General features: G+C 42.9%; 1 protein-coding gene across 1 annotated transcript in view; it reads left to right on the forward strand.

Moving 5' to 3' along the window:
• Positions 1–15,311, forward strand: part of GAK (cyclin G associated kinase) — an 832,466-nt gene that overhangs the window by 290,572 nt on the left and 526,583 nt on the right. The window contains 1 exon segment of the mRNA XM_029601806.1: positions 13,486–13,609. Within this exon segment, the coding sequence (XP_029457666.1) occupies positions 13,486–13,609 (124 nt within the window).

Raw genomic sequence — 15,311 nt, forward strand, 5'->3', positions numbered from 1 at the left:
ATCATTTACTGCTATACATTCTAATTCTCCCATCTTACTTCTTAGACTTCTGGCATTAGCATACAAACATTTCAAAGTTTGTTTTTTGTTTGTATTTTTATTCTGTTTTTTAATTGATAGGGATAAGTTAGAATTTTTCCTGGAAGATAAGTCCATAAACTGTTACCAAGTAGAGATAGCCAGTAGTTATCAGTAAGTGATAGCATGGGAGCCATTTAGGATCTTGCCATGTACTTGTGACATGGATTAGCCACTGTTGGAAACAGGATATTGGGCTTGATGGATCCTCAGTGATCCAGAATGGCAAATCTTATGTAAATTGCTGATCATAAAATAAAGAAGGGCTAAGGTGTCATTTAAACTCCCTGTTCTGAGTCACTCCTAAGTGCATTTTAAGTGAAACTTTGGCCAGATCTGAGAGTAGAGAGGTATCTCTCCTTATTTTTCACTTTATTAAAAGCAGAAGATAATCAATATGTATGTAACTTACGTAGTTGAGAAAAAATTGAAATCCACATCATTAAGGTATAATACTTGCCATACATCTAATAGCTGCAGCTCCTTAGTCCAGAATATACAGCTGTTTTATGAACTTATTTTGTTGGTTTGGCATCTTTGCTAGTGTTAGCAATCACTTAAAAGTCCCCCCCCTCAAATTACTATCCAGAAATTGACTCAACAACCAGATGGAAAAAGGATATGGGAATACCTATTAGGAGCATAAACATTACAAAACACGTATTTCTATTGATAAAGAGGTCCACTAACTATAGCCCTATGGAATAATTTTCTTCTGCGAAAAAGGAAGATGTTTATGCATAATATTAATTATTCCTTTCTGCTAGAATATGATCTTGTTTACATTTTTTCTGTTCAAGATCATTGACATGCATCTCTGTTAAAAATACTGCTTGAATTTTAGTTTTCTTAAACAGTGCTAGAATCTTTGTTCTCTTAATAGGTGAATGAATACCATTAGCATTCAGGGATGCAGTATTAAAATCATTCATAAGTGAGACCAAGTGAAGAAATGAAGAAAATACTATGTTGCCCTATATATAAAGCAAGCCACCAAATTAGGCCATGTGACACCCCAGCTCAGGTGCCACAACTATAAAGAATAAAGTGCACATTGAGAAGATTCAAGCATTGAATATCATATCATGAAATGCAAGTCATCATTCATCCCAAACTCACACTTAACATTAAAATGCCACAAGACAGCAAAACAAAAATAACAAAATACTCCAAGGGACTGCATCTAATTAAGTCCTTTCTTCTTACGATTTGGCTGATGCACCCTGCAGGATCCAGATGATGAACAAGCGCCCAGGCTCAAGGATCCAAGAACATTAATTTCATCAGAGAGATCAAAAAGAAGAAAATATGTAGCTGCAAGAGTGAACATCAATGAGAAAAAAACTACCCCAATAATGTACTATTATCCAAATGAAACCAGAGCACAGCATTGTGAAATCCATAGATTACATTGATGCAAAAGGATAAAAATGTCATATGCATTAAGTTCAATCTAGATGAATTAGTAAGCCCAGGCATAATATAAAAACTTGGTCCAAAAAAAAGGAAAATTTGTGCTTTCAATTCACACACTGATAGTACAAATGTAGCTTCCGGAGCTATAGCTCAAATGCAACGCAGACAGTAAATATGCACATGAAAATGCAGCGAAGAAGCACAAACTGAATACAGAAATGACAGTGAAGTAAGCACAAGAGCCAAGTGCTTTCACTTAATGTCGCAGTGAGTCACTATAGCTTGAACCATATGTATGGACTGATAGAAACAAGATTGTAATAAAAATATCACAGCTATTTACCATCATCAAAGTCACTGTTCCACACCAAAGAAGCATTGTAATTTTGCATTGATCATAGCGGTTCTGCAGAAATTTCTCATCTTATCCTGAGGGGTGTGAGACAACAAACATTGTGAGTATGACCTTGTGCCTTCTATGAGTAAGGCCCTGGAGTCTTATTCATGGTGGATAAGAAAGGGTCCTGATGGTCAGATTGTTTTGGGACCTGGACCTCTTAAATGGATCCTGGGCAGGGTTACTGAAGACTGGATATCCTGTGGGTGCAGCACATTCATGGTAGCTTTTATTTCATCTCCTTTAACTGGAAGGTTTCCAAACTTCAGTTACAGCAAAGGGGAGCGTAGCAACTAGAATGGATACCCTTGGCGTAGACTGGAATCAGGACTTCTGTGTACCTATCTTTCAGTTTTTTTGTTCAAGGCTTATGCAAACTTAGAAAAAAGCAGGGAACCATGATCCTCATAGCTCCTTATGGGCCGAAACAGTTTTGGTCCATCAGAATTTTATCAGGTTGTGAAATTCCCTAATGCTGATCAAGATGAATAGGATTGGGGACTGCTTTACCATCCCAACTTTGGGTTTGGGAAAAGTCTTGGTTGCTTTCTACTTTTTGATAACTGATACAATTAAGGTTCACTTTGGTGAAAATATTGTTTTTTCCGCCATGTTAGCAGGTAGATCTTATCTTGGGATATCTTTGTATTGTACATTGTCATTTTTCTGCAGGACTGGATTCACTTCAAACTCCCCATCTTGCCTCCTGCTATGTCAGGGAATCTGTGAGGCAGTCATCCAGTTATTAAAATCTCCTTTTGAGCCTCTGGACTCTTGTGAGCTGAAGTACCTGACCTAGAATATCATATTTTGGTGGCAGTCAATGAGCTTAAGGCCCCAGTGACTTTTCCACCTTGTACTAAGTTTTTGCCTATGGTTGTTCTTGGTCCACAAATATGAACTGATGTTGCAATTTGATATACAGGTAATGAGTAGCCTTCTGTCTGTAACAGGCTGTAGTCTAAAAATAGGCTGTCCATTTTTTGTTTCATTGATATCAATAAACCTTGAATTCTTGTAGAAGAGCTCTATTGCTTGTGGCTAGTGAATTGCTCCTCTTTTGTTAATCCCAGTAAGGCCTAGGTCTAATGGGGCAAGTCAAGGCTCACAGTGCTGGAGCCAGGAGGACATTGGTGGAAAAGCTGCAATGTTAGTTTTTCTTCACATATTGACATTTCACTACTGCTTTGAAAAGAGTTACAGACGCAACAGAAAGTTTTTGGATATCTGTTCTGTGGCGTCTCTTTGGGGTATTGAACGTAACTCCATTCCTCCTGAGCTTGTTAAATGGTTCAGATTGCCATTGGGGAAAAAAAAAAAAAGAAAACCAGAAAATATTAGGTTGGCTTGTCACAACCCAAAACAGTATTACTTGTTGCCATTGTTTGTTTTTTCCTTTTTCTTTTTATTTAAGACAGCCTATAGGTTGGGCATCCCCATGTATGAGGATTGTCATACTACTTGTCCTGGGAGAAAGTGAAATTTACTTGTTAGTTTTCTGATGGACAGCAGGATGTCAGTCTTCACAGAACTCTCCTGCCTCCCCTCGGAGTTGGTTTCTCGAAGTCTTAGCTTTACCAGGCATTGAGGAGCCCTGCATGGGATTGCCCCACTGAGCTGAAGATATCCAGTGGAGCACTCTCAAAGCTTCTCTAAGCGTTGAAGTCAGAGTTCTATGCTGGGTTCCATCTGATGATCCTCATTCTTGTGTGAGGACTGACATCCTGTTGTCCATCAGAGAGCCAACACTGCATGTAAGTAACTTCATTTTCTTTCTGGTAGAGAAAGAAACTACACTTCCAAATTTCACAGAAGAGAAGCCTGTGTTATTACTGAGTGAAAATAAGGTGACCATTGTACAAGATTGGTTCAGAAATAAGATATTGTGAACTATGAGTTTCACTTGTGCTACTTTGCCTTATCCCAGGACAAGCAGGATGCTAGTCCTCACATATGGGTGACCGGTAATGGAGCCCTATACGGAAAAACTTCTTTCAAAGTTTCTATGAAACTTTTGACTGGCACCAGAGTGCCTTATGAGCATGCCCAGCATGCCATGATATTCCCTGCCACAGGGGTCTCCCTTCAGTCTTCTTTTTTCCGCGGAGCCGTTAGCCTCGCGGTTAATCTGGAGTCCCGTGGTGATTTTCACTACACGCAAAACTTTAGAAAAAAGGTAGGAAAAACTTTCCACCGCAAGGGTCTCCCTTCCATACCATCGCGGTAAGTTTTCTCCCTTTATTTTCGTCTATTCCACACCGGTTTTTCGAGCCATAGTCTTCGACGGCTGTCCGGCTTAAAATGGCCTCGGGTTTTAAAAAATGCCCGAATTGTGCGAGAAATATGTCCGTAACGGACCCGCACCAGGAATGTGTGCTTTGCCTCGGCGAAAAAACACGACGTCAGGTCCTGTAATTTATGCACCGAGATGCATCGAAAAGGACGTCTGCTCCGGATGGAGAAAATGGAGCATCTCGTTTAAAATTCAACTGCTTCCAATAGCATCGCACGTCAGCCCAGTCATCGCCTTCTGGATCAATACGGCAAGTATTTCTGAAAAGACGACTTCCAGGTGAGGCCGGAGATGCTTCTACTCCTTCTCCCTCGCCATCGTCGAAGGCGTCCACCTCGGGCAGTGAGAAGCAAAAGGAAAAGCATCGGCATTGACACCAGCACGCCATCGAACCGGTTGCCTGCTGAGCCATCGACGGTGTCAGCCTCCTCCGCTAAGGAAAGCTCGGATGAGCGCGGAGTCTCCGAGGCCTACGGTTACCAGGGCGATCCCCACCGAACCGGTGCAGGGCACCATACCTCCTCAGGGCCCTGAGGAGGTATCGATATCGCCATCACCGCCTCCCCCCATAGCTGCTCTGATATCATCAGCTATGCGGGTGGAACTTGATGGATATATCTGTGAAGCGGTTTGACAAGCGCTCCTTGATACGGTGCCAGTCCAGCCATCGACACTGATGTCGCCATCGACACCAGCTCTGATGCCATCGGATCCATCACCATGGATGCTGATACCTCCATCAATTCCGCCACCGATGCCATCGGTACCGCGTCAGATTCCGGCATCGATTCCCACGGATAACTCCATCGGTTGCCACCCTCAGAGTTTTCTATTTTTCAACCTCTGATGAATAAATTGGACACGTTACTCGATGCCATATCGAAAAAACCATATGACATCGATGAAGAACCTATTCCAGGACCCTCAGGAGTTCCTAGGCCTCATCAGCCACGGTCTCCTTTACTTCCACCAATGCCAAAGGTGACACAGTTGATACCTACTAGGCCACAACCAGTGAGGTCCCCAAGAGATACAGGCACAGATACCGATACCGATTTCTCTTCAGAAGAGGACATGCTGTCTGAACCATCACCTCCTGAGGACCGTAGGAAATCTCCTCCAGAAGACTTATCCTTTTCCAACTTTGTAAGGAAATGGCGGAAACTATTCCTTTCCAGTTGCAGTCAGAGATGGATTCCAGGCAAAAAACACTGGAAGTTCTACAATTTGTAGATCCTCCAAAAGAGATTTTGGCGGTGCCAGTGCATGAGGTACTACAAGAACTCATGTACCGAATATGGGAACATCTTGTATCACTTGCATCGGTAAACAAAAGGTCAGATGCAACCTACTTACGTCCAACCAATTCCTGGATTCCAAAAGACCCAACTACTACCTCACCAATCTGTGGTAGCGGAGTCGGCCCAGAAAAAGGCAAAAAGGTTAAAAACTCACTCCTCAACACCGCCAGGAAAGGACAACAGATTCCTGGATAATTTAGGACGTAAAGCTTTCCAGGGATCTATGTTGGTATCTCGGATTGCAGCTTATCAACTTTTTATGAACCAGTACCAACGAAATGTTTGGAAACAAGTCCACTAGCTCGTTCACACACTTCCTGATCAATATCAGGAACCCTTTCATCAAGTGGTACATATAAAGGCCTAGAGGCAGGCAAGCATGAGGTTAGGGCGACCTACGACAGTTTTGAAACTGCATCTCGTCTCTCGGCTTCAGGAATAACTGCTCGTAGATGGGCCTGGCTTAAAGCGTCCGATCTACGACCAGAGGTACAGGAGAGACTGGCCGACCTTCCTTGTTTGGGAGATAACCTGTTTGGAGACAAGGTTAAGGAAGCAGTTGCCACGATAAAAGACCTCACTGAGACTCTCAAACAACTCTCATTACTACCTCAAGAGTCACAACCCCCTGCCAGGAGACTTCCCAGAAGGGATACAAGGCGTCCTTACTACCGCCAACGACGCTACTATCCCCCAACCAGCTGGGCAAGACCATCGCGCCCAGCTCAGCTTCCCCAGTCTAGGCAAAGGCCTGCCAGGCCTCAACCTCCTCCTCAGACTGCATCAACGTCGGGGTTTTGAAAGACAATCAGAGAGCAGCAGCCCATCCAACAATCCACTCCCACACCTGCCAGTAGGAGGTCGTATAGCCTTTTTCCATCACACCTGGACCTCCATAACCACAGACCAATGGGTACTTTCCATTACAGCTCAAGGGTACCGATTGGATTTTCTCACTGTACCAAAAGAAACTCCACCAATCTCCTCTTGGACAGTGAACCACCATTCCAAAATTCTAAAAGCAGAATTATCCACCCTTCTGAGAGCCAGGGCCATAGAACCAGTCCCCAGGCCTCAGCAGGGCAGAGGATTCTACTACCGCTATTTCCTCATTCCAAAGAAAACCGGAGGCCTACATCCTATCCTAGACCTCAGAAATCTCAACAAATTTCTCAAAAAAGAAAAATTCAGGATGGTATCGTTAGGCACCATGCTACCTCTTCTTCAAAAAGGGGATTGGCTCTGCTGTCTGGATCTTCAAGACGCCTACGCTCACATTCCCATTTTTCCTCCTCATCGCCAGTACCTGCGATTTCTGGTCGAAGGACAACATTTTCAATACCGAGTGCTCCCATTCGGCCTAGCCTCAGCACCTTGAGTGTTCACAAAGTGTCTGGCAGTGGCGGTGGCACACCTCCACAAACAAAAGGTGCATGTATTCCCTTATCTAGACGATTGGCTAATCAGGAGTCAGACACAAGAAGGAGCTCTCAATTCCCTCAAGCTCACAGTCAACTTGCTTCACTCCTTGGGGTTTCTCATCAATTACCAGAAATCCCATTTCACACCATCTCACCTACTACAATTCATCAGTGCAGATTTAAACACCATCATAGCAAAATCTTTTCTTCCAAGAGACCGTGCACAAACACTCGCTCTCCTGGCACACTCTCTCCGAAATCAATCTCAAGTTACAGCTCATCCAGATGACAAAGCTGCGACTAAAGCCACCCAACTTGCCACATACTTCAAGAACAAAATAATCAATTTACTCGCCTCCCGTACAGATAATAATGTTCCTACCTAGCACCATCCATGCTCTTCTGCTCTGCTATTCAGCTCTAGCAATCCCCAACTTCCCTCAGCCTTCTCGCGACTAACGGCATGCTTAGAGGATTTCGATCTTACATCCCCTTTAGAGATAGAAAACCTTCTAAGGAAACTCAAGCCATCCTCACACCCGCTTGATGCGATCCCAGCTAACCTTCTTATAGCAAGCGCCAAAGACGTCGCCAAGCCTATCACCCAGATCATCAACGCCTCTCTATCTCAGGGCCTGGCAAGTTTAAGATGGCAAGTTTAAGATGGCAAGTTTGAGGGGGCCCGGACCCCCTCAAACTTGCCATCTTAAAACCCTTATTGAAAAAACCTAATCTCTCTACAGATAACCCAGCCAACTTTTGCCCGATTGCTAATCTTCCGATCATTGCTAAAATCCTGGAAAGAATAGTCAAGAAACAACTCTCGGAATTCCTTGACAATAACAATATCCTCTCCCCGGCACAACTTGGTTTTCGCAAATCCCGTAGTACCGAAACTCCTCTTCTATTTCTGTCAGACAACATTCTCATGAATCTTGAAAACAAACAGCCCTGCTTGCTCATCCTCCTCGACCTTTCGGCCGCTTTTGACACGGTCAACCATGACTGTCTCATTGAAAGACTATCCGAGATCGGCATCAAAAACAAAGCTCTAAACTGGTTCAGATCTTTCCTCCAGAACAGAAACTATAAAGTCAAGATCAACAGCAAGGAATCACCACCGTTCAGTTCCACACTAGGGGTCCCTCAAGGTTCATCGCTATCCCCCACTTTATTCAACATCTATCTCCTCCCGCTTTGTCATCTCCTTTCTGAACTAATGTTAATCCATTACTTATATGCAGACAACTTCCAAATCCTTATTCTGATCAAAGAGTCACTGCACAAGACCATACTTTTTTGGAACTCCTGCCTTCTCTCCATTAACAACCTCCTGACAAACCTTAACTTAATACTCAACGCCGACAAGACAGAGTTCCTCCTGATCACTCAAGACGGCAACCTTACACTAAACAGCTCTCACCTTTCACAGCTCCCAGTTTTCTCCCCTCGAGTCAGAAACCTTGGGGTCGTCATGGATAATCAACTAAATTACTCTGGTTTCATCGACACCACGGTAAAAGAGTGAGAAAACATAAGAAAATGCCATACTGGGTCAGACCAAGGGTCCGTCAAGCCCAGCATCCTGTTTCCAATAGTGGCCAATCCAGGCCATAAGAACCTGGCAAGTACCCAAAAACTAAGTCTATTCCATGTTACCATTGCTAATGGCAGTGGCTATTCTCTAAGTGAACTTAATAGCAGGTAATGGACTTCTCCTCCAAGAACTTATCCAATCCTTTTTTAAACACAGCTATACTAACTGCAGTAACCACATCCTCCGGCAACAAATTCCAGAGTCTAATTGTGCATTGAGTAAAAAAGAACGTTCTCCGATTAGTTTTAAATGTGCCTCATGCTAACTTCATGGAGTGCCCCCTAGTCTTTCTACTATCCGAAAGAGTAAATAACTGATTCACATCTACCCGTTCTAGACCTCTCATGATTTTAAACACCTCTATCATATCCCCTCTCAGTTATCTCTTCTCCAGGCTGAAAAGTCCTAACCTCTTTAGTCTTTCCTCATAGGGGAGTTGTTCCATTCCCCTTATCATTTTGGTAGCCCTTCTCTGTACCTTCTCCATCGCAATTATATCTTTTTTGAGATGCGGCGACCAGAATTGTATTCAAGGTGCGGTCTCACCATGGAGCGATACAGAGGCATTATGACATTTTCCGTTTTATTCACCATTCCCTTTCTAATAATTCCCAACATTCTGTTTGCTTTTTTTGACTGCTGCAGCACACTGTACCGACAATTTCAATGTGTTATCCACTATGACACCTAGATCTCTTTCTTGGGTTGTAGCACCTAATATGGAACCCAACATTGTGTAATTATAGCATGGGTTATTTTTCCCTATATGCATCACCTTGCACTTATCCACATTGAATTTCATCTCCATTTGGATGCCCAATTTTCCAGTCTCACAAGGTCTTCCTGCAATTTATCACAATCTGCTTGTGATTTAACTACTCTGAACAATTTTGTGTCATCTGCAAATTTGATTATCTCACTCGTATTTCTTTCCAGATCATTTATAAATATATTGAAAAGTAAGGGTCCCAATACAGATCCCTGAGGCACTCCATTGCCCACTCCCTTCCACTGAGAAAATTGTCCATTTAATCCTACTCTCTGTTTCCTGTCTTTTAGCCAGTTTGTAATCCACGAAAGGACATCGTTACCTATCCCATGGCGTTTTACTTTTCCTAGAAGCCTCTCATGAGGAACTTTGTCAAACGCCTTCTGAAAATGCAAGTACACTACATCTACCGGTTCACCTTTATCCACATGTTTATTAACTCTTTCAAAAAAGTGAAGCAGATTTGTGAGACAAGACTTGCCCTGGGTAAAGCCATGCTGACTTTGTTCCATTAAACCATGTCTTTCTATAAGTTCTGTGATTTTGATGTTTAGAACACTTTCCACTATTTTTCCTGGCACTGAAGTCAGGCTAACCGGTCTGTAGTTTCCCGGATCGCCCCTGGAGCCCTTTTTAAATATTGGGGTTACATTTGCTATCCTCCAGTCTTCAGGTACAATGGATGATTTTAATGATAAGTTACAAATTTTTACAACTAGGTCTGAAATTTCATTTTTTAGTTACTTCAGAACTCTGGGGTGTATACCATCCGGTCCAGGTGATTTACTACTCTTCAGTACTCCAAGTTCTAAAAAGGCTTCGACCCTTCCTCCATTTCCATGATTTCAGATCAGTGTTACAATCAATCATTTTCTCGAAAATCGATTATTGTAATTCACTGCTACACGGCCTTCCTGTCAACACCTTAAAGCCTCTTCAACTTTTACAAAATGCAACAGCAAGGTGTCTCACAAAATCCAACGAAAGGGACCATATAACTCCGATTCTAAAGAAGCTCCACTGGCTCCCAGTCAAATTTATAATCCTCTACAAACTTTTATCAATCACACACAAAGCCATTTTCAACAACTCTCCACTGAACCTCAGAATTCCTCTTCAACTTCACACTTCATCCCGCCCGCTAAGATTAGCACAAAAAGATGTTTTAATGGGACACGCTCGTCCCATTAAAACATCTTTAAGGAAAAGAGCTCTATCCACTGCAGGCCCCACACAGTGGAATTTGCTTCCTCCTGAGCTCAGGCTGATTCATTGTCCTACCACGTTCAAGAAAAGACTCAAGACATGGCTGTTAGGTCAAGCATTCCCATAATTTATTGAGTCATCCATAGCTTCCACAGACTATCGCTACCCATGACCTAAGTTTGTTTACTCAGCCACAGTAACTTCTTCCCCCCTCCATTAGTTAATTTCCCTCCTATTTAGCTTGATATCCCTTAAATCCAATTCGTTGTAACTGCACACATTGTTCTTTTTTCCTAGTTATGTTCTCCAAGTTGTTCATATCCTTGTTCATTGTAAGACATATTTATCATTATTTGCTACTTGTTGTAATGTAAACCGGAATGATAAGTAACCCTGTTACTTGAACTTCGGTATAAAAAAAGTTATAAATAAATAAATCAGTGCCTCTCCTTACTCGGTCACATGGCCTCCACAGTTCACATCACTCCCATGGCCAGATTGACCATGCGACTAATGCAATGGACACTCAGAACACAGTGGATTCAAGCCATTCAACCATTGTCAACTCACGTTCAGATAACACAGGAACTGCGTTCTTCCCTCCTCCGGTGGACATCAATGAACAATTTGCTCAAAGGTCTACCTTTCCAGCATCCAGTTCCACAAGTGACATTAACTACAGATGCGTCCACTTTAGGTTGGGGAGCATACATTGGTCATCTGAAGACCCAAGGGACGTGGACAAAAACAGAATCCTCTTTTCAGATAAACTTCCTAGAGCTTCGAGCTATACGTTATGTGCTACATGCGTTCAAGGACTGCCTTTCACACAAGAGTGTTCTGATCCAGACAGACAACACAGTAGCCATGTGGTACATCAACAAGCAAGGGGGAACAGGTTCCTACCTCCTTTGCCAAGAAGCAGCACAGATTTGGGACTGGGCACTAGCACATTCAGTTCTTCTACAGGCCACTTACCTAGCAGGCATCCACAACATAATAGCCGATCGCCTCAGTCGTCAGTTCCAACCACATGAGTGGTCCTTGGATCCAGCAATAGCAACCAAGATCTTTCAACGTTGAGGTCAACCTACAATAGATCTCTTTGCATCCCATTTGAATTTCAAGGTGAACAATTATTGCTCCCTCCTACGACAGGAGGACAGCCTGCCGAAGGACGCCTTTGCTCGCCATTGGAACTCAGGCCTATTATACGCATATCCACCGATACCACTCATAACCAAAACTCTAGTGAAGCTGCAACATGACAAAGGGACCATGATACTCATAGCCCCATACTGGCCTCGGCAGGTATGGTTTCCCACACTGGTAGACCTCTCAGTCAGGGATCCCATTCGCCTGCGAGTAGCTCCCTGACTCATAACTCAGGAACAGGGTCGGTTGCGACATCCCAAACTTCAATTCCTATCCCTGACAGCATGGATGTTGAAAGCTTGATCTTACAACCACTCAAGTGCTGATAGCTTCACGTAAACCTTCCACTAGAATGAATTATTCCTACAAATGGAAACGGTTTACTTTGTGGTGCACTCAGAAATCTATTGATCCTTTCACTTGCCCCACTAACTCACTACTAGATTACCTATACCATCTTTCAGACTCTGGTCTTCAGACTTCATCTGTAAGAGTACATTTGAGTGCAATCTCAGCTTACCATAACAAGCTGGGAGACGCACCTATCTCTACACAACCTCTCGTTAGTAGATTTATGAAAGGTTTAACACACCTTAAACCTCCATTTCATCCCCCATGCATACGATGGGACCTAAACGTAGTGTTAACCAGGCTCATGCGTTCCCTATTCGAACCCATAGACACCTGTGATATTAAATTTCTTACATGGAAAACTGTCTTCCTCATAGCCATTACATCAGCTAGAAGAGTCAGTGAACTACAAGCACTTGTCACATACGAAACTTTTGCAAAGTTCCTACATGACAGGGTGGTCCTCCGTACTCATGCCAAATTCCTTCCAAAAGTAGTCTCGGAATTCCACTTGAACCAATCTATAGTTTTACCAGTATTCTTTCCAAGGCCTCACTCTCACCAGGGAGAAAGAGCCTTACATACCTTGGATTGTAAACGTGCGCTATCCTTCTACTTAAACCGCACTGCAGTCCAAAGAAAGTCCAGTCAACTATTTGTATCTTATGATCCAAACAAACCAGGTAAAGCAGTGGGCAAACATACTTTGTCAAACTGGATAGCAGGTTGCATACAGTTTTGTTATGAAAAAGCAGGCCTTACTCTTCAAGGGCGAGCAAAAGCACATTCAGTCAGAGCAATGTCAACCTCAGTAGCACACCTTCGCTCTGTACCTATTCTGGACATTTGTAAAGCAGCAACATGGAGTTCTCTTCACACCTTTACAGCTCACTATTGTTTAGACAAAGAAGGAAGACAAGATTCAGCCTATGGACAATCTGTCTTAAAGAACTTGTTTCCAGTGTAATCCCAACTCCTTCTACATCCAACATGCTGTGATCTTCGGCTGATTCATTTCAACAACAATACTTCACTGTTGCCTCAATCCCAAATGACTCAGCCTCTAGCTTGCTAATCACCCATATGTGAGGACTAGCATCCTGCTTGTCCTGGGATAAAGCAAAATTGCTTACCTTGTAATAGGTGTTATCCCAGGACAGCAGGATGTAGTCCTCACGAAACCCACCCGCCACCCCGCGGAGTTGGGTCCGATCGTTTTATTATTTTATTTTTGGCTAATGCTAATTGCTAGAAAACAGACTGAAGGGAGACCCCTGTGGCAGGGAATATCATGGCATGCTGGGCATGCTCAGTAGGCACTCTGGTGCCAGTCAAAAGTTTCATAGAAACTTTGATAGAAGTTTTTCCGTATAGGGCTCCATTACCGATGTCACCCATATGTGAGGACTACATCCTGCTGTCATAGGATAACACCTATTACAAGGTAAGCAATTTTGCTATCTTCAAGTTACATTTTGTTCTCTTTAATTTGTAATTGTAGGTTTGACAGCCCTGGATGGTGAGCAGTCATATGGAGGATTTTTTGACATTCTTAAAGGAGGAACAGAGAGATTTTTAAGCAACATTAAGGATACTTCTTCTAAAGTTATCCAGTCTGTAGCCAAGTAAGTGAAATGTGTTGTAATGGCTTCCCTGCTATGAAAAAGTGCAGAACTACAGATTTATTTATTTAACAGCTTTTTTTTTACCGATATTAGTGGGTACATCATATCGGTTTACATAGAACTATGAGAAATACAACGAACCAGGGGGAGAGTAAAATGAAAGAGCACGGAAGGAGTAATCAACAAGGTGAAAGGCATAAAGTTCAAATGATTAATTAGTTCCAAACAGGTGAAATAACATAATAAACAATGTAATATAATAAATAACATAATATCACAATGTCAAATGACTAGGAGGAAAAGCGGAGCGACCTATGCTGGATATGCCTGCTGAAAGAGCCAGATCTTTAGCTTTTTCCTGAATTTGAATGAGCAGGGCTCAATGTGGAGTTCAGTGGGTAGAGTGTTCCAACGGGTGGGACCTGCAACAGAAAGGGCTCACTCCCTCGTGGAGGTGAGAGATGCATTCTTGAGGGAGGGGGTGTGAAGGGTACCTTTGAGAGTTCTAGTGGGGTGGTTGTAGTGGATGCAACGAAGTGGCTCTTCAAGCCAATTGGAATTGTGGTTGTATATGGTTTTGTGGATAAGGATGCGTGAGGGTATGGGGAGCCAATGAAGATCTTTGAGGACAGGGGTTATGTGGTCGGATTTGCGTGAGTTTGTGAGGATTCTAGCTATCGCATTCTGCAACATGTGAAGCGGTTTGATGGTGGCATATGTGAGGCTTAGAAGTAGGGAGTTACAGTAATCCATTTTTGGGCAGATGGTCGCTTGTATGACTATGCGGAATTCATGTGAATGGAGTAGTGGTTTGAGTTTTTTCATAACATGGAGCTTGTAGAAACCTTCTTTTAGGACTGTTAATGTTTTTTGAAATTTAGATGCTGGTCAATCATGACACCGAAATCACGAACAAAGGGCTGTGTAGAGATCAAACTGAATGAGGGGTCGCTTGAGAGGGAAGCTTGGGGTTCTGGTGATTAGATATGAAGAGCAGTTCTGTTTTTGTAGTGTTAAGTGCTAGGTGGAGATTAGTGAGGAGGGTATTTATGGAGGAGAGACAGTTCTCCCAAAATTTTAGAGAGTTGGTGATGGATTCTTGTACGGGTATGAGGACTTGGACATCATCAGCGTATATGAAAAATTTGAGGCCGAGATCAGAGGAGATGGCAAAGGGGTAAGAGATATATATTGAAAAGAGTGGAGGAACGTGAAGAGCCTTGTGGGACACCTTGGTGAGAGGTATATGTGAGGATTCAGAAGTTCCTTATTTTTACAGTGTATTGTCTATTGGTCAGGTAAGATTTAAACCAGAGGTGGGCTGAACCTGAAATGCCTATGTCAGATAGACGAGAAAGGAGGAGGTTGTGGCTTATAGCGTTGAACGCTGAGGAGATGTCAAGGAGGCCTAGGATATAACATTGACCTTGATCTGGGACTTTGAGGAGGGTGTCTATAAGGGTGAATAAGAGAATTTCCGTGTTCAAATGCTTACGGAAACCAAATTGGGACGGGTGAAGTATATTATGGGTGTCAAGGTAATCCGAGAGTTGGGAGTTAACCACATTTTCCATAATTTTAGCTATAAAGGGAAGATTAGAGATAGGATGGTAGTTGGAAGGATCGTTAGGGTCAAGGATGGGTTTTTTGAGGACGGGTTTGACCACAGCTTGTTTTAGTGTGTTAGGGACTTTGCCAAGGG

The sequence above is a fragment of the Rhinatrema bivittatum genome, chromosome 1 (assembly GCF_901001135.1).
Source record: "Rhinatrema bivittatum chromosome 1, aRhiBiv1.1, whole genome shotgun sequence".
Taxonomy (NCBI): domain Eukaryota; kingdom Metazoa; phylum Chordata; class Amphibia; order Gymnophiona; family Rhinatrematidae; genus Rhinatrema; species Rhinatrema bivittatum.